The sequence below is a fragment of the Ovis aries genome, chromosome 3 (genome assembly GCF_016772045.2).
Source record: "Ovis aries strain OAR_USU_Benz2616 breed Rambouillet chromosome 3, ARS-UI_Ramb_v3.0, whole genome shotgun sequence".
Classification (NCBI taxonomy): Eukaryota; Metazoa; Chordata; class Mammalia; order Artiodactyla; family Bovidae; genus Ovis; species Ovis aries.
The window spans coordinates 118922510-118943458 of NC_056056.1; the positions used below are offsets into that span (position 1 = coordinate 118922510).

Below are 20949 nucleotides of genomic sequence, written 5' to 3' on the forward strand. Positions count from 1 at the left end.
TTATAATTATGTGATCTTTAAGGCTAATTTATGCTGAAGTTGAAGCTCCATTACTTTGGTCATGTGATGCAAAGGTCTGACTCATTTGAAAAGACCCTGATGCTGGAAATATTAAAGACAGGAGTAGAAGGGCACGATGAAGGATGAGATGGTTAGAGGCATCACTGACTCAATGGACACGAGTTTGAACAAGCTCTGGGAGTTGGTGATGGACAGGAAAACATGGCGTGCTGTAGTCCATGGGCTCAAAAAGAGCAGGACGTGACTGAGGACTGAACCAACTTATTCTGGAGTCATGACCAGCAAAGAAACCTGGTTACATTTCCTCCCCATGTAATTCTCTTACTCCCTTACTTTTCTTGCCTGAATATAGCTGTTTTTGTGATGCCTTCTTCTTCTCCTCATCTTCTCTGCTTACCCCCACCAGAAGACACTGTAGTAGAATGGCCCTAGTTATACTTAGAGGACTTGGTTAATACTCAGTTACAAAATGGACTTTTGGTACAAATTCCAAGTTGAATTATTGTCCCAAATCTGTCTTCTTTATGATAAATGGGTACCTTGCCTCATTTGCCTTTGCCAAATAATATGTTTCTCCTTTGTGTAATCTAAGAGTACTCAATTATGTGATTGATCTAACAAATTATTACAACTTTTACAGTTTTGTGACTTTTCTCCCTTAAAATCAAGAAATTTTAGAACTTTTACTGGATGGAATTTTAGAGGAGCAAAGGAATAGTTTGTAGAAGTTATCCTTAGATAAAAGTGTGTCTTCAAACATTGGCTTTTGCTAGGACAGACCTGAAATGGAAAGACTGGTGGCTAATGAACACATTACTCCCCCATCATTAAAAATTCTATTTAGCATTACATAAATTAATTTTGAGCAGGAATCTGCCACAAATGTTTTAACACTTGTTAAACAGTTAATTTTAGGCAGTTAATTCTGTGAATTTAGCATTAATGTGTGTGTATGTTAGTCGCTCAGTCATGTCTGACTCTTTGCAACCCCGTAGACTGTAGTGCACCAGACTCCTCTACTCATGGGATTTCCCGACAAGAATACTGGAGTGGGTTGCCATTTTTTTCTCCATGGGATCTTCCACACCCAGGGATTGAACCTGGGTCTCCTGCATTGTGGACAGATTCTTTACTGACTGAGCCACCAGGGAATGATCTGACATTAATGAAAACTTTCTACTTTGGGGAGTTTGAGTTTGAGGTACCTAATGTATCTCTGACTGTGCCCTGTAGGCAGTTGGGTAAATGACTATGAAGATGAAGAAAAGTTAGGATGATGTCAGTAGTATTTAATAACAATTGGTAATATCATGATCCTTGCTGACATAGGCTCAGAGTAGAGATGGAGCAGATAATCCCAAATGAGTTCTGTGGCTTCTAGCAAGTAGAGCCAGGGTGAATGAGAGACAGTCAGAGGAGGAGAGTTCAGTGATGGGTGCATCATATGATAAGACACTATTTTCATAGAACTTGTACATGCTCAAAATACATTGCTTTGTAGACTAGGATTTTTTCCTTTTTTGAGGAGGGATGTAATTGACATTTAACATTGAATTAGTTTTAAGTATACTACATGATGATCTGATATATGTATATATTGCAAAATGAATACCTCAGCTAACATCCATCACCACAAACACACAAATTTCTGTTTTTTTCTTGTGCTAACAACATTTAAGATGTATTCTCTTAGCAACTTTCAAATATGCAATACAATGTTTTTAACTACCATCCCCATGCTATATATTACATCTCCAGAACTTATTTATCTTGTAACTGGACATTTTTTTTTTTTTTAACCTTTTGACTATCTTTACCCCTTCACCCATTTTGGCTGTCCTCCCAACCCCCTGCATCTGGCAATCCCAGTCTGTCTTTATCTACAAGTTCAGTTTTTGTTTTTTTTTTTTTAAATATTCCACCTACTAGTGAGGTCATACAGTGTTTGTTCTTCTCTGTCTGACTTATTTCACTTAGCATAATGCCTTCAGGGTCTCTTGTTGCTGTTGACAGAACTTACAGTTTAATGGTTGAGTAATACTCCATTGTACATAGATAGCACATTTGCTTTATCCATTCATTCACTGATGGACACTTAGGTTGTTTCCATGTCTTGGCTGTTGTAAATAATGTCGCAGTGAATAGTGATTATGGGTGTGTAGGATCTTTTCTAGATAGAGATTTCATTTCCTTTGGACAGATGTCCAGAAGTGGAATTACTGAATCTTATGGTAGTTCTATTTTTAATTTTTTGAGAGGCCTCTGCAGTGTTTTCTGTAGTGGCTGCGCCACTCTGCATCCCCATCAAATTGCAGAAGTGTTCCTTTTTCTTCACTTTCTCACCAACACTTGCTATTTCTTGTCTTGTTGATAACAGCCATTCTTACAGTTGTGAAGTGATATCTCATTGTGATTTTGATTTGCATTTCCCTGGGGATAAGTGATATTGAGCACCTTCTCCTATACCTGTTGGTCATCCATAAATCTTCCCTGGAAAAATGTCTGTTCAGATCTTCTGTCCATTTTTAAAAGATTGTTGCTTTTTTATCTTAAGTTATGTGAGTTCTTTATATATTTTGTGTATTAACCCCTTACCAGATACATGACTTGCAAATATTATCTCACATTTTTAGTGGTTTGCCTTTTTGTTTGATGGTTTCCTTTGCTGTGCAGAAGCTTTTTAATTTGATGTAGTCCACTTGTTTATTTTTGCTTTTGTTACCTTTTATAGGTTGTTTCTTAAGCTAAATATTTGGCATATTCTTTGTATGGTTCCAGGCACCTTTCTGAATGTCTTTGAGGAAGACAGTGTTATCTAGTGCCAGAATATTTGCACTCATTGTGTGGGATCTCAGTAAGAGATCACATTAGCAGTGAATCATTACAGTTGGGAAATGGTGTCGGCTCTTCTCCCTTTCCCACTGCCTTTTCGGAACTTAAATTGAGGTCACTAAATTCTTATTTGGGTTGAAAGAGTTTGCCAGAAATTTCTTATTAACAGTGATGCCCTTTGGCCTTCCTCCCTCAGTTTTGTCTTTTTATTAAAGTCATTTTACTTTTAAAAAGCTATCATTGACATGAAAATTTTAGGATTCGTGAGGAGTCTTATTAGATGTTTATTATCACTGATGTCGCTGAGAGCACCAGATAGCAGATGAAAGCCCAGTGTATAAATTCTGCAAAGAGATCAAGATAGTTAAACAGGGACTGGCACAGACATACCACAGTTCCCCTTATTATATGAAAGTATTTGTTCCTGTGAAACCTTTTGTAAGCTGAAATAGCATAAAGCAAATAAGCTACATTACCTTAGGAAACATCTTGGTAGCAGATGTACAAAATAAATGGAGATGAGGTGCAGATGGTCCCTGAAACAGTTTAAAGCCCTGGCAGCTTGAGGCTGAGGGTAGTTCCTGGGGAAAACGCTTGGTGATTCCACTCTCACTGTTTGGGGTATGCACTGCCTCTCTAGATGGCTCCCTGCAAAAACAAATGCTGAAACTGTCTTCACTTTTCACCTTTTTTTGCAAAAGTGAAAATCCTCTTTGTATTTTTGTTGTTGTTGCTAATGAGAATAGGTACTAATTTAGGTCTTTTGTAAAAGCAAAGTGGCATTAAGTGAACATTTGAAAATCAGGGTATACCTGTAGCTAAATTCTCTTTTTCCTTTGAGCCATGCAGAATCCTGTCAACTCCATGTTTTTTTTGGCATGCCTGCTCTTTGTTTTCTCCAGAATCTAAACTATAAAATGAAAGAAGACATTTATTAGATGTCTACTATATTCCATATACAGTGCTGAGTACTTTTATTGTGGTCTCATTTTGACCTATTACCAGTTTGGGGAGGGAAATATTTTCAACCCATTTTATATAAGTCAAGAAATTGAAGCTCTGGTTACTGGTATTTAGAGAGAAACAAGAGGAAAAGATACTCATGAAAAATTGTGTACAGAATTGTATTCCATAGTCAATTTTTTTAAGCTTATAGGAGCCTTAAGCATGTTTAAAGGAGATAGAAACAAAGTCATGTATTTGAAACCTAATTCTCTGTTTTTGGTTGTCCATTTAAAGATACTTTTCATTTTTAAATGATCTGTTCCTGTGCCATATTGATGATGATCTTAATTTTTTCCCCCTCTCTTTTGGTTTCAGGGGAAGAACTTGTCTCTTTTTCTCAGCATTAGTTTGTTAACTTTCTGGGGAACTTCCCTTTTGGGTGCCCGTTTATACTGGATGGGAAACAAACCACCAAGCTTTTCCAACTCTGACAACCCAGCTGCTGATTCGGACAGCCTCCTGGCTCGCACGCTCACCTTCTTCTACTTGCCAACCAAGAACCTTTGGCTGTTGCTATGCCCAGATACCCTCAGTTTTGATTGGTCAATGGACGCCGTGCCTCTGCTCAAAACAATTTCTGATTGGAGAAACTTACACACTGTGGCCTTCTATACTGGACTCCTCCTCCTTGCCTACTATGGTTTGAAGAGCCCAAGCATAGAAAGAGAATGCAACGGGAAATTTGTAACAAATGGCAAGCAGAATGCAAATGGACATAGCTGCCATTCAGAGGTGGAGTACGGGAACTCAGAGATTAAACCCAGCTTTGCATCCAAAGTAGAAAATGGCATTAGAAACAATGCATCGCAGAGAACACAGCTTCCTTCTACGGAGAACATAGTTGTTCTGTCTTTATCTTTGTTAATAATACCCTTTGTTCCTGCCACGAACCTGTTTTTCTATGTCGGCTTTGTAATTGCAGAGCGAGTATTGTATATTCCGAGTATGGGCTTTTGCCTCCTCATTACAGTGGGTGCCAGAGCCCTTTATGTCAAAGTCCAAAAGAGGTTTCTCAAGAGCTTGATTTTTTACGCTACAGCTGCATTAATTGTTTTCTATGGACTCAAGACGGCAGTCAGGAACGGAGACTGGCAGAATGAGGAAATGCTGTATAGGTCAGGGATAAAAGTAAACCCAGCTAAAGGTAATATTTTATTTTATGCTTTTACCTGGATGGTTTACTCTTTCTGCCTTTTTCTATCTTTCCTTCTTGATTTTAACAGAGTTAAGAAAGAAGAGGTTCTTGTAATACCTTCTTGAACGTTTTTTGTTTTTTTTTTTTTCTTTTAAGAGATGAGCAATGTGACCATTTTAGAGACTACCATTGTTCCATATCTGGAATAGGGAAGTGTTTTCCTAAGTTCCTGACTATACTTGTCCAGAGGAGTTAGAGCTCCTATTGTGTAAAAATATTGACTGTCATCAGAATTTAGAAAAATGCTTGATTTCCACATTTTAAAATAGTGATATGGACATCATCTCTTTTCATCATGTAATAAAAGTCAGGTTATCTCACTTAAATACAGTTTAGTTCTTCTGTTTTCCAAGCATCGCCTGAGGAAATACCACAAGGCTTATATTGACATTTTTAAAAGATTTGGAGATAAGGCTACCTCTGAATCTTGGCATCATGTCTGTAGGTGTCAGTGTGTGTGTGTGTGTAAGCGTTGAGTCATCCTTAGTTTTGCAGAGGCTAAATTATCTGGATGTTGCCAAGCAGTTTGCGCATTCTCATTTGGAAGTAAGTGCTTAAGTCGTTTAAGGAAATACACTTTTTACTGTACAATGAGAAGATTGAGCATATTTTTCATGATTGCTTTTGATTTAGAAAATTATTTAGCAAATCTCAAAATCTATTGCTAGAGTAGAAAGTAGCCTTTAAAGAGTAAATGAAGAGTCGAAAGCTGTTAATTCAGTGATTTCTCTGGTTTAGGCAAGGAAATGATGACAAAAGCTAGAGAGCAGTTGAATGAAAATAAGTGTACATTTTAAGTACAAAAATATATCATAGTAAACAGTGCCAGAGTCTTATTCTTCATAAGCTATTTTTTGTGTGTGATTTATCCTTTAAATTATGGCAGCTTGCATAGTGTTTGAACAGGGCTTTTCTACTTTTTTTTTTTAGCACATTTCTGTACCAGTATTCAAATACAGAATGTGTGTGAGACTGTTCCTAATGAATGGAATGGCCTGCTGATACATATCAGGATATTTATCCGAATATCTGGATGTCCCACAAACAACTCTGGCACTTGTATCTGATTACCAATTTAGAGTTCTTGAACAAATACTCATTTCTTTAAGACAAGGGACTAATTGTTGTTACTTAAAATGTTTAATAGATTGCAGAGACTTTAATTGGACCAGAAACATTAAAATTGAGCTGATACATAGCATAGAATTCTTCAGTTCTCATGGAAAACTCTTTACCTTGTGGCTTTTTACATAGTGAGCACTGCACAATGTATTGAAAGTCTGCGCCTGAATCTTGCTGTAAAAATTTTTGCAATCCGTTCTTATAGAATGCTTTTCGGCTAGTTTTTCTTCACTGGTACATGAGAATATATAAAACGTGGCTAGGTTGCCAGTTTATTTTCCTGCTGTTTAAAAGAGATACACTGTAAGGAATTAAAAGAAAACCCCAGCATATTTCATCACAGGGTTGTTTGAAGGATTTATTAAATGTGTTGGTTAAGTTTCAGGTTAAGCTAGTAACAAAGAGGCAAGATAACAGTGGCTGAAAGAAGATAGAATCGTTATTGTTTCATAACAGTCTAAGCCCGTGTAGCCCAGAGCTGATAAGATGGCGCCATGGGTCTTCTGGATCTGTGCGCCTTTGCTTTTGTTCCCTTGCCATCTCAGTGGGGTAACCCTGTCCAAGTGGTCCAAGATGGCTCAGTGTCACTTCAACACTTCAGCTAACGGGAAGAGGGACAGAAGGGACAAATGGTGGGTGTTCCCATTCTCTTTAAGAGCATATCATAGAAATTGCCATCCCATGCTCTTTCCCAGACTCTGGGCCACACCTCACTACAAAGAAGGCTGGGAGATATTATCTTTTTTCTGGGAATCCAAGCACCCTGCCACACTGTATTGCTTTTGAATAAGAGTAGGGCCAATCCTGAGATGCTACTATAAGTAGCAGTCTCTGTCCCACGGTAGGTGAAAAAATTCCCGAATATTTTCCAGCATTAGCTACTATACTGTTGACAGTTATGATTCCGACTTTGTTGAAATTATTTTGGTGACGTGGTTAAAATTATTGGTCATTTCTTCATCTATCTGTTCATGCAGTAAAACAGTTATTAAGCATGTCTGATATATTTTCGTGTCTCCTACTGCTTAAGAAGTATGATAGTATCTGCTGCTGCTGCTGCTAAGTCACTTCAGTCGTGTCCAACTCTGTGCAACCCCAGAGACGGCAGCCCACCACGCTCCCCCGTCCCTGGGATTCTCCAGGCAAGAACACTGGAGTGGGTTGCCATTTCCTTCTCCAATGCATGAAAGTGAAAAGTGAAAGTGAAGTCGCTCAGTCATGTCCGACTCCTAGCGACCCCATGGACTGCAGCCTACCAGGCTCCTTCATCCATGGGATTTTCCAGGCAAGAGTACTGGAGTGGGGTGCCATTGCCTTCTCTGGATAGTATCTGGGTATTCCAAATATTATTAGTTAAATGACTGTACAGCTGACCAGTAGTATAAATCCTCTGAGACATCAAAAATTGAATTCCTGAACAATCCCTTTCTGAACCTCTACTCCAACCAAGTGCTTTACCATCTCAGTTGATAGCAACTGCATTTTCTCAAAAGCTTTGCCCAATGATAGGAGTCATCTATATCTGCTCTTTTTATTTTCTACCCTACATCCATTTCATCAGCAAATCCCCTCTGTTCTGTCTTCAAAAATATATCCAGAACTTGACCATGTATTACCATCTCCACTGCTACCATCATGCCCCAAGTCACCACCATCTTTTATGAGATTATTACTAAAAGTCTATAGCGAAAGCTCCCTGCTTCCATTTCCTTGCCTTTTAGCATGCTTTTGTGAGAGTCAGACGTGATGTTATCAGGTATTAATAATAGGAATTTAGGTAAAAAAGGCTTAGTGTGAGTTTTAATGTTAATCTGACCCTGAGTTGGGCTTGAGTTGAATGTTTGCTGTAGATGGAGGCATTGTATTTCCCTGGTTTCCTTTGCTCTTCTATAGTCTTTGGGTTTTAGCCCAAACTTGGAGTCTGTATTTTGCATCTCTTTCTCCTGTAAATTAACCATATTTATACTGGAGCCCTGCTGGTATGTTGGTTAAATGTAGGAGAAGGAATGTGTCCTCTTTTTTGGTGATTAAACCTTAGTGTCCCTGGGCTGTCACCTTTATGAGAGTTTCTTGACTTTCCTTCTCTTTCCTTGTTGGGACAGGAAAGCCAGAGGGGATGGGAGGGAGAGGAGTGCCTATCCCCCACAGCCCTGGGAAACAGCTGTGGTAAAGCTGCTTTCCTGGAGGGGAGACCTTTGTTATGAAGGAAGATCATTTCATAAAAGTTCTTTTTCTCCTCCTCCGCAGAGCTAGGAAGGCCTGTTTCTTAGCTTTTCAATGCAAGAACCTGGGAGTCCCTGGGCCCTGAACTAAAACCCACGAAAGAGTTGGATGCTAGATGCCTCTAAGATTAGGGGCTCCAGAGATTTCTTACTCTCACTTAAGCTCCACCACATTCAGCCTTTAGCAGGTTACTGAAGGTTAACCAGCCTTCAGCAGGTTATTGCCAGTTGCTTATTCCTATCAGTTTCTCCTCCAGGTAATCTCATCTCTTTGCAACTGGTTTTCCTTGAGTTTGCCATTTGTTTAGCACATTCTTGTTGTAAGAATGGGAGTGGGGAGTTCCAAGCTTTTTATACGTCGGAGTTGAACCCCTGCTTCCATTTTTCCATCCTTAGCATCGACCTTTCATCAGCAGCCCTAATGATTCTTTTGAAACATAAACTGGACTGTGGTGTTCACTGCTCCCAATGCTCCACTGGCACCCATTTCTCTCCAACTCAAAAGCACACAGGCAGAGACTGGACACTGTAGTCTCCCAGCCTTGCCTTCGCTTGCTTCACTCCAGCCCTACTGGCGCATATGGTGTGCCTTCTCTGTGCCAGGGAAACCCTGGCCTCAGACCTTTGGCACTTGTTACTGCTTTTTCTTGGAATGTGTTTCCTGAGATAGTCTCCCTCAACTCCTTTAGGTCTTCGGTGCAACGTTGCATTATCAGTAAGGTGCTGAATGTCAAATTGTCTGCTCTTTGTAACATTACAGCTACCCTTCTGCTTCTGCTTTGTCTAGCATTCCCCGTCCTCTTTCCATACTTTGTTTTTCCCATGACATTTAGGACCATTTGACAGACTATATTTTCCTTATTTCTGTGTTAATTGTTTGAATGTGTTGTTCAGTGTAAAGTATAATGCATGACAAAAGAAGACAAGGAGTTTTGCGTTTTTTTGTTTTTTTTTTTTTAATGCTATGTACTTAGCTACTAGGATAGTGCCTAGAAGAGAGAGGGGTTTTTTTGAGTGAATACACTGATGAATAAATGTTAGTCGTAATCCTCTTCCTTAAAAAATTTTAGAACTAATTTGAGATAAGATGTTTATTTATTAAGGGAAATGAAAGTGTAAAATATGTTTTGATGTACCACACCCTTGTTACCAAGTCCACGCTCGCTCTGCTCACCACACAACAGGCCAGTAAATCCAAGAGAGGAGGTGTTGAGGCAAGGAAGAGACTGTAATCGGGGAGCCAGCTGACCTAGAAGATAGCAGGCTAGCACCTCAAAATAATCATCTTTTCAGGGCCTGGTTGCCAGGTTTTCTCATAGATCAGAGGTGGAGGGGAGGTGAGGAAACGAAGTAAAAAGACTATTCAGTCCTTGAAAACGTCCTTCACAGGTGGTTGACTCAGGTTATCTCCCTGAGGCAGGCCATTATGTATGTTTATAATAACAAACAAAGGGTTGAAGTCACAGAAGCAAATCTAGTGTAAATTTAAAATTAACCCTTCCTATTCCATACTAAAGCATGTTTCGTTATAAGAGGGATAGAATTGGGAGTGGAGTTAGTTTGGGACTCCTTGAGTCCCTTTGAGTCCCTTCTGTGACAGAGGCTTCCATTTGATACGAGGTAAAACTTTTAAAATCCAGGTTCCTGAACTTTTTCTATTTATAGCATGCTAATAAATATTCTGGCTCCAGTGAGTTCCTTAGCAATTATGAGACTGGTAGTCATCTTCTTTAAGAGGTTTTTCTTAGTCTGTGATGTTATTTGAGCCTAGCCAAAGATTAGAAATGCTTTAAAGCCAGTCTTATGTAACTGTGTTTGAGATTACAGTTATTTCATTGAGTTAGTTAGTTTTTTGTTTTTTTTTTTTCCTGCCTTTGAAAGCCTTTGCAAATTTTGGAGTGCTTCAGTCTACTATTACTTCCACAGAATAAGATTTTAAGCCTCATGAAGCATTATACATGAAAGCTGCTGCCTTCAGTAATGGGTCGTACAGACAGCTGCCAGTCATTAACTGATTGGATGCAAATGATGATGAGTAGAGCCTGTCATATAGTGAGTGTGCTGCTAATTTATGGTTTAAATCTGGATAGTAGAGAAATGATAGCTGATTTGGACTATGTAAACCACAAGTCCTATGTCATTATGTGGTTGATAATGTCAGGAAAATACTAGACATAGTTGATTGCTGTAGTTTGCTCATTTACAATGACTCTGCATTTTTGTGCTTAGGAAGGAGGAAATTTTCTTTGCTTTAATAAGCAAGCTCATTATTTAATGAACAAGTCAATATATTTATATTATTTAAATATAATATTTAAAAGTTGGGTTTTTTTTTTAGTGTGTGTTTAAAGCACTGTGTTTTATATACTATATTGATAAGTATTTCTTGGAAAAAGCATTTCTTAATTCATTACAAAGTGGTTAAATGTATGACTTTTCTTTCTTGGCCTCTGGCCTTATCTAAATTCCCATATGTCTTTGGCTCTTACGGAATTTGGCACCATTGATTTCTGCTACTAGGGCTTTCAAGGCACACTACACAGTTTGACTCTCCTTCTCTCATTTCCACAGCTGTCTCATGTATGGTTTTGCCTCCTCTTAAAATTTATTCATTCTGCAAGGTTCTATCCAAAGTGTGCCTTCATTTTCATTTCTGTATAGAATCCAGAACACTACTTGGGATATATTAGTATGGAGTCAATAAATGTGTCATTGAATTTCCAAGTTACTTTCCCCGTGACTGTAGGACTTCTCCACCTCGGTGGTTTGTCTGCGTCTCAAACGCATCTCCAGTTTTCCCTAAACCACCTATTTGCTGACTTCCTTATTAATTATGGTCATAAGCAGAGACTAACAAAGTTATGGATAAACAGATCAGTGAACTCATATGCATAAAAAAGGATGATAATGATAGCATAAGGGCAGCATAGTTAGTGTGCTAAAAGGCATTTACAGTTTTTCAAGTTATAAATTAAAAATTAAATCAGCTCTTTAGAATGGTTGGTTTATTAACTCTATAGCAATTTGCCTTACAAAACATGATTGTGATTTTTTTTGTTTGGAAACAATTTCTGAAAATATTTAGGATTAATGAAGCAGGGTTCATCCAAGGAAAATTTAGCATGATGACATTTATTTTAATGCTCTTTTCTGATGTAAGTATGTAAAATAATGTAAAATGACCACATATTTGAAATTATAAAGGTGATTATTCACACATCCTACTGCTGCTGCTGCTGCTAAGTCGCTTCAGTCATGTTCGATTCTGTGCGACCCCATAGACGGCAGCCCACCTATATTTCCTATATTCAGTCCCTCCTTATGCAGATAACAAATATTGAACGTTTAGATATAGAAAAACAAATTAAATAGTTGTTTCAGCTGTGCAACATTTGACAATTTTTCTTTTTTCCTAGATTTCTGTGAAATTGATAGTTCTATGTCAGCTTCACATGGTTGCAGATTTCAAGAAACAAGTATGTGCAAGGAATATCATTTTATGTAGGAAAAAATTCATAATTTAAGTGAAATCTAAACCACCAAGTCATGTGAAACTTGACTAATTCATTGTGGATTTTATGGTCTAAGTTTTTGATTACTTCTAATTGACTGTCTTCTTAACTGTGGTATGTTGCGATTAACCAGCTAACTTTGAGATTGTTTAATGACTCTTACTATATTTCTTAGATTATTTGTCAAGTTACAATACTTCTGAGGTAAGATGAGAAAATTTCAGCGGTTTAGATTTTTATGAAAAATAAAATTTAGCAGTTAAGTCAAGAAGGAAAACCAGTATAATATTTTATAAGATTGACTGTCTTGAGTTAAAAAGCTATAAAATACAAATTTTCATTTTTGACAGAGATGTGGTAGGAGATAGCTAGCAAAAAGTTCCCTAAAAGGCTGATTGAGAGAAAAACAATACAAAGTGGAATAAGGTTCCCATAGGGTAAAGAAATTCTGTGTTTCTTCTTCTGCTGCTGCTTTTTTTAAGTGATGTAGGATTCTGTTATTTTCTGTTGAGCAGTCGTGATACAATTATTGTACTAATCAAAAATCACAATAGTAGAAGATGTTTATCAGTTTTCGCAATCAATAGCCAGACAAAAAATAAAAGATCATTAAAATTGCAAGCCATAATGGGAACATGATTACCTAGCAATACAAAATACACACAGTGTGAGGGGTTAAGTAGAATGATGTGGGAAGTGGAAGTGCCTGCATGCACAGACTTTCATCTGCCCAACCAGTTGAAGTCTTTGGCTCCTGCATTTAATCCATTTACATTTAAGGTAATTATCGATATGTATGATCCTATTACCATTTTCTTAATTGTTTTGGGTTTATTTTGTGGAGATCTTTCCCTTCTCTTGTGTTACCTGCCTAGAGAAGTTCCTTTAGTGTTTGTTGTAAAGCTGGCTTGGTGGTGCTGAATTCTCTTTAACTTTCGCTTGTCTGTAAAACTTCTGATTTCTCCATCAAATCTGAACGAGAATTTTGCTGGGAGGAGTATTCTTTGTTGTAGTTTCTTCTCTTTTATCACTTTAAATATATCATGCCATTCCCTTCTGACTGGTAGAGTTTTTGTTGAGAAACCAGCTGATAACCTTTTGGGAGATATCCCTTGTATGTTCTTTGTCATCTTCCCCTGTTGCTTTTAATATTTATCTTTGTCTTTAAATTTTGTCAGTTTGATTATTATGTATTTCAGTGTATTCCTGCCAGGGATTCTCTGTGCTTCTTGGACTTGGTTGACTATTTCCTTTCCCATGTTAGTAATGTTTTCAGCTATTATCTCTTCACTTATTTTTTCAGGTCCTTTCTTTCCCTCTTCTCCTTCTGGGAGCACGATAATGTGAATGTTGGTGTGTTTAATGTTGTTCTGGAGGTCTGTTAGGGTGTCTTCATTTTTTTTTCAATGTTCTGTGGCAGAGATTTCCACCATTCCATTCTCCAGCTCATTTATCCGTTCTTCTGCTTCATTTATTCTGCTCTTGATTCCTTCTAGTGTATTTATTCATCTCTGTTTGTTTATTCTTTAGTTCTTTTGCGTGTGTGTATGCTTAGGTGCTCAGTTGTATCCAGTTCTTTGTGACCCCATGCAATGTAGCCCACAAGGCTCCTCTCTCCATGGAATTCTCTAGGCAAGAACACTGGAGTAGGTTGCCATTTCCTTCTCCAGGGCATCTTTCCTTACCCAGGGATCAAACCTGGGTGCAGACAAATTCTTTACCATCTAAGCTACCAGGGAAGCTTAGCTCTTTTAGGTCTTTGTAAACATTTCTTGAATCTGCTCCATTGTTTTCCTGAGATCCTGGATCATCTTCACTATCATTATTCTGAATTCTTTTTCTGGAAGGTTCACTATCTCCACGTCATTTCCACTCACTCCCCCACCCCAGGGCTTTTATCTTGTCTTTTCATCTGCGACATAACTTTCTGCTTTTTCATTGTGATTTATGTGATTTTTTGTTCTAGCCACTGTGAGATTGTGCTTCCCTTTGCTGCTTCTGTCTGCTTTCTGATGGAGGAGACTGAGAGACTTGTGTACCCTTCCTGATGGGAGGGACTAGTGGTAAGATAAACTAGGTCTTGCTCTAGAGGGCAGGGCTGTGCTTAGTAAAGCTTTAATCCAGTTGTCTCCTTATGATTGGGGTTGTGCTCCCTCCCTGTTAGTTGTTTACCCTGAAGTGACCCAGACCTGGGGTCTATGGGGTCCATGGTAGGGTTAGTGGCAACCTCCAAGGGGACTTATGCCATGGGGCCCCTTCCAGGACTGCTGCTGCCAGCTCCCCAATTGTGTGGGAAGCCTGCTGACCCATGCCTCCATGAGAGGTCCTCCAATTCTAGCAAGTAGTTTGGTTCAGTCTTCTGTGGGGTCACTGCTCCTTTCTCCTGGGTCTTAGTGCATGTGAGATTTTGTTTGCACCTTCCAAGGATGGAGTCTATTTCTCCCAGTCTTGTGGAAGTCCTGTAATCAGATCCTGCTGGCCTTCAAAGTCAGATTCCTTGGGAATTCCCAGTCCTTTTGTTGGATCCCCAGTCTGGGAAGCCTGCTATGGGGCTCAGAACCTCCACAACAGTGGGGGAACTTCTTCCGTATTATTGTTCTCCAGTTTGTAGATCACCCACCTGGCAGGTATGAGATTTGATTTTATTGTGATTGTGCCCCTCCTACTATCTTGTTATGGCTTCTTTGTCATTAGACATAGAGTATCTTGTTTTGGTGGGTTCCAGTGTCCTCAAGTCAATGATTGTTCAACAGACAGGAGCAATTCTGGTGCTCTTGCAGGAGGAGGTGAGCACACATTCTTCTACGCTGCCATCTTGAACTGGAAATCCTGTGTTTCTTCTTCTTAATTTGTCTCTTCTGAGTAGAAAAAAGAAAAATAAGGGGTTGACAAGAATGAAATGAAAATGTCTCATTGAAATGAAAATCTCAACCAAAGGATTTTGAAAAAGTAAAATCGTAAATTGTTAAGGCACCTTTTAAATATTTGATTCTTGAGTAAGTTAACTGTGGTTTCTCATTGACATGGAGTAAATCACAGTAGTTCAAAAGCATATCGTTTCCTCTAAGAACAGAGTAGTACGTAAATATCTAATTTGGTTCCAGTTCTAATGACTGCAAGTACAGTTTTTCAGGGAAGAAAAACAGACAACACAACGGATTCAGTAAAAATGGTCTTATTGTGTATTAACAATAAAGTAGGCGACATATCGCTGTGTCTTTGGGATTACCATAACAAAACTTACAGAATCTTTATGGGTGTTTGAAAGCCTTTAACCCTAAAATTAGTGTTGCCTTAGATTGAATATATTTACTAGTGGTTATATTTCAAAGAAACACACTCACATATAATTAAAAGAAGTATGAAGTTATATTATTCTGATTTCCATATTAGTTTTCGTATTTCATTCTTAAAATGTTCTAGCATTTCTTTGCTTCTCTTTTGTTAAATATATATGAAATATTTCATTCATTGAGAAATATATCCACATACCTTGTATTTGAACCACTTAAAGGAAACAGCTAAAACAAATAACACATTTTGCATATTGAGAATAAGCTATTACCAGAATCACTGATGACCTCCCCATACATCTTCTTATTTCAGTTTTATTGCTTTCACTTGTGTTCCCTTATTTTATGCTAGAACCTCCATTACAATGTCAAACAGAAGTGATGACAGTGGATTTTTATTTCATTCTCTTTTAAGAAAGAATGTTTTAAATGTTTCACCATTAATTATGTGCATTTTATATTTTTCAGTAGACAACTTTTATCAGAGTTTTCCTCTTATTTCTAGTCTAAGTTTTCTTTCTATGAGTTAATACTGATAATGATAGGCATTTTCCCCACTTAATCTATTTATGTTAATGATTTATATTAATAGATTTTCTAATGTTGAACTTACTTTGCATTCCTGGAATATGTCCAAGAATTACTAACTATGTATTATCCAATTTATATTCTTCTGAATTTTTCACCCATGTTCCTGAGTGAGACCAGTGCTTCTCTTCCCAAGGCTTGAGTTTGTGTGGCTTCTCGTATCCAACCTCTCTTTCGAAGCCAATTAAATCCCAAGCCCTGATTCCTCTTAGTTCTGCAAATTTACACGGGGTGAATGCCATCTTCAGAACCTATTAACCTTCTGGACTCATGGTTTTGAGCATTTCTAGGTTTGAGGATTCCCCTTACTGTCCCATCAATTAATACTAAGTGAAAGTTGCTTAGTCGTTCCAACTCTTTGTGACTCCATGAACTAGATAGTCCATGGAATTCTCCAGGCCAGAATACCAGAGTGGGTAGCCGTTCCCTTCTCTAGGGCATCTTCCCAACCCAGGGATCGAACCCAGGTCTCCCACATTGCAGTTGGATTCTTTACCAGCAGAGCCACAAGAGAAGCCCATCAATTAAGACATCCATTGACAAATACTTACATTTTCTATCTAGCATTTTTCAGTTCAGTTCAGTCACTCAGTCATGTCTGGCTCTTTGTGACCCCATGGACTGCATCACACCAGGCTTCCCTATCCATCACCAGCTCCAGAAGATTGCTCAAACTTATATCCATCTAGTAGGTGATGCCATCCAACATCTCATCCTCTGTTGTCCCCTTCTCTTTTCCTGGCATCAGAGTCTTTTCCAGTGAGTCAGCTGTTCACATCAGGTGACCAAAGTATTGGAGCTTCAGCTTCAGCATCAATCCTTTCAATGAATATTCAGGACTGATTTCTTTTAGGATTGACTGGTTTGATCTCCTTGCTGTCCAAGGAACTCTCAAGAATCTTCTCCAAACCTACAGTTCAAAAGCATCCGTTCTTTGAGGCTCAGGTTTTTTTTTTATGGTCCAACTCTCACATCCATACATGGCTCCTGGGAAAACCATTGCTTTGATGAGACAGACCTTTGTTGGCACAGTAATGTCTCTGCTTTTTAATATGCTGTCTAGGTTTGCCATAGCTTTTCTTCCAGGGAATAAGTGTCTGATAGTTTCATGGCTGCAGTCAACATCTGCAGTGATTTTCTAGCCCAAGAAAATAAAATCTTTCACTGTTTCCATTGTTTCCCCATCTATTTGTCATGAAGTGATGGGACCAGATTCCATGATCTTTGTGTTTTGAATATTGAGTTTATTCCAGCATTTCCACTCTCCTCTTTCTCTCTCATCAAGAGGCTGTTTCAAGTTCCTCTTTGCTTTCTTGCGATGAGGCTGGTGTTATCTGTATATCTGAAGTAACTGATATTTCTCCTGGCAATCTTGATTCCAGCTTGTGCTTCATCCAGTCCTGCATTTCGCATGATATGCTTTGCATAGAAGTTGAATAAACAGGGTGGCAATGTACTGTCTTGATATACTCTTTTCCCAATTTTGAATCAGTCTGTTGTTCCGTGTCTGATTCTAACTGTTGCTTCTTGACCTGCATGCAGATTTCTCAAGAGGTGGGTCAGGTGGTCTGATATTCCCATCTCTTGAAGAATTTTCCACAGTTTGTTGTGATCCACACAATCAAAGGCTTTGGAGTAGTCAATGAAGCAGAAGTAAATGGTCTTTTGGAATTCTCTTACTTTTTCTATGATCCAGTGGGTGTTGGCATTTTGATCTCTGGTTCCTCTGCCTTTTCTAAATTCAGCTGAATCACTGAAAGTTCTTGGTTCATGTATTGTTCAAGCCTACCTTGGATAATTTTTAGCATTACTTTGCTAGTGTGTGAGATGAGTGGAGTTGTGCAGTAGTTTGAATATTCTTTGGCATTATGTTTCTTTGGGATTGCATTTTTATGTGTTCTATATAAGGAGAGAATCTCTGCACAGAGTTTTACCGCACTACTAGAAAGAGAAACGCCTAAGAAATAAACATAAATCTGGCTTCTATTAAGGAATAGGTTAGCTATGTTAGAAATTATTTTTGAGAATAGAGTTTAAGACATAGCTAATATTTTTGAAATTTTAAGTTCTCCTTCAACAAAAGAGAACAAAACTGCTAAAGTCAGTCAAAAAATGTATTAGAGCAATGTTTTAGGCAAAATCAAATTTCAGGTATTTGACTCTTATAAAACACAGAAGGCTGAACAGCTAAAATATGTTCATTTTCTGTTGTAATATACTTACAGATAATGTCACAAATATAGCAGATTTTCAGTAAGGCACATTTTTCAGTTTTATCCTTATTAATCACACACACCTGTACTTGTTCCCATGGAAGTAAAGGAAAATTCCAGTTAAGTCTTAAGGGATTATGGAAAAATCTGAGATGTTCAAATCATATGATTATGAAAAAAACACTTGGGTTTAGGAGACTTTATATGTATAATTCAATGGGAAAACAAAGTGTGAGCCCTTTTGTATGCATAGGAGTGTCAAATTAGAAATCTCTCTTTTTAGTCTTGCATATCAGTATTAATTACAAAATCTAAATATTACTATCTAGGAAATCTAGTAGAAAACACACATAGATGCTTGCTAAAGAATTAAAGAAGAACCAAAGGCTAAAAGTTTCTATTTAAAAATGATAATATTGTTTCCAAGTAAGACACTACAATATAACTTGATTAAATAGCAGAAACAAACTAACACAAAGGAAACCCTTCTGGAGGGTAGAACTATATTAGGTCCTTTGTTGAGTCTTGTATTTAGGTGTCTAAATCTCGATAATACTAGCTGCCACTCTGAACATTTATTCAGTCACTTTAAAGAGCATAATTCAATTCCTTCATGTAAAACATTATGGGATATTATTTTAAAATATCAGTGTTAATATTTTTCCAAGAGTAATATAGGCATACATTTTAATTAGGAGAATTTTCTAGGAATTGTAAGTTTTAGGAAGAAGGTTAATACAAGATGATTGTCAAATTTGAACTAGAACAGAGAACTGAGGTATCAAGAAACTTCTTGGTGAGCGCAGTTCTTTCCCTGGATGGCGGAAGGAACTTAGTCTTACAGTGTGTGGGGCTCTGTGTTTTACAGCTGGGAGTTTGTTTACTAAAGAAACGTAATAAACATTTCTTCTTCTCTTTCTGTCTTCTTTTTCCTTGTAAAAAAATAAATTTCTCAAAATATATATCGCATGGCTACCAGGAGGGACCAGGAGGTCGGAGGTATTTTGATAATATTTGGTCTTACTTTATCACTTGGCTTATTCTCTTTGAGTTTTTACAAATAAGCTTTGGAGATTTGCAATACTGGTATAGAATACCTCATTTCTCTACTTAGTCTGTTTTCATATAATCTGAATATTTTCCAAGGATGGCTTCAAGTCGTTTTCACTCTAGTGGTTAAAACTGAATGCTGTTGTCTGTATTCATGTGAGTGTTGAAAACAATTTTCAAGTAGAGATAAGTTTCTGGGTTTACATAAAGAAAACATGAGCATATTAATTAGTGATACCATACAAATCTGTGTTGTACCTTTTTCTTATCTCCAATCACAATATATTTAAAATTACTTCTGCTGTTGGAATTGTATTATTAGGAAACAATGGCACAAGATTTTAAAAAATCTCTTTTGCTCTTATAGTTTAGGACAATGATTTTGAGAAAGATGGTTTGTTTTTTTTTTTTTTTTTTTTTTTTGGCAGATAATACTCAGTAAGGTTCTTTCTGTGTCATATCTTTGGGTTTTGTGGTGCAATTCTAGAAATAGGAGGCTTAAGTGACACTTGGTCAGAGATCTGCCACGTTCTGATTTTGGCTTTTCCAAATGGACCCTAGAGTAGATATTTACTTTTGAGGCTTTTAAGTAGGAGTTTAGACTTAAAGAACTATACCCTAACCCCAGTCCTGATGACTGCCTAGGAGAATACTGCTTCTTTATGGATTTTAATCAACTTAACATGTAAATCCTCTGAATGTCAATACCATTTAGAATGCATTATATGGGTTTATGCCTCTAAAACCACATATCTAGCCATAATGTCTAGTTGGTAATATTTATTAAAATTAGTATGTTTCCAGTAGATGTGTTTTGTGTAAGAGAGAGTTTAATGGACACTGAAAATTCTCTGGTAGAGTTTCGGGAAAATGGCCCAGCCCTTCTCTTTCTCACAGCGCTCAACTGATGTGAGAATGTCACTGGAGTGCCTTCACTCTTGGTTTTTCCTATTTAATTTTCCCCTCTGTGTACTAGCTTCCTTTCGCTGTTTGGAAGTAGAACTTTCTGAGTTGTATGCTTAAGGCTGTAAAATGAATAGCATCATCCATTATGTCAATATCATGTTTTTCAAGTAATGCACAAATACCTCATACAAGTACTGGCTGCACGGCCTTTGAAGAGCCCTTATTTGTTTGCCCAAAGCAGCAAAAAAGGCAAAGGAAATTAACCTCCCTCTTTTTTTCTGTTGTTCATAGTAGCTGAAAATATACATTAAAATGATAGTTGCCCAAGATTTAAGCGTATAGGAAAGGTAATTGACATTTTTAGAAATTTATTTTATTTAATAGCTAATTTTATTTTATTAGCATTCAAGAATATTTTTCTACCCACCTAAATATTTTATTCTTCATATTTATGCTTTTCCTGAACATTTCTTACTTTTAAAATGCCCTTTTCTCTATTACTAACTCTACTTTTTCCATGTTCATCACTACCTGCTGAGTTAAGAGCGACTGTCAAAAATTAATATGTTGAAGTTAATATAGGTTATAACATAGTGTCGTGATATACTATATTTGATATATACTGCATTTTATCTTAGGAACAGCTGTTTTAAAATAAAATGTAGTCCCTATTTATTTATTTATTTTAAATTCTCTTATTTTAGAACTGGCTTTGTGGACTTCCTCGGCAGTCCAGTGGTTAGGACGTTGCACTCGGGCTGCAGGGGCCATGGGCTGGGTCCCTGATCAGGGAACACGCCCAAAGAATTGTTTTTTAATGATATTCTCAAAGGAAAATCACAAGAAAACTGGCCTCGGGCGTATTTAATGTTGCTTTGAGTTTTCTTTTCTTGGCCTTGATGTGTTTGGCAGTGAAATTCTCAATAGCATGACTGAATATAGGAGATACACTATTAAAGGGTATACCTACCTGGTTATGTTTTTTATGGA

At 37.5% G+C, this 20949-nt stretch overlaps 1 protein-coding gene across 1 annotated transcript in view; it reads left to right on the forward strand.

The window, feature by feature from the left end:
• The window catches only part of TMTC2 (transmembrane O-mannosyltransferase targeting cadherins 2), a 435678-nt gene that overhangs the window by 207503 nt on the left and 207226 nt on the right, over positions 1–20949 (forward strand). The window contains exon 3 of the mRNA XM_004006230.6: positions 4174–5002. Within this exon, the coding sequence (XP_004006279.2) occupies positions 4174–5002 (829 nt within the window). The remainder of the gene's footprint in view (positions 1–4173; positions 5003–20949) is intronic.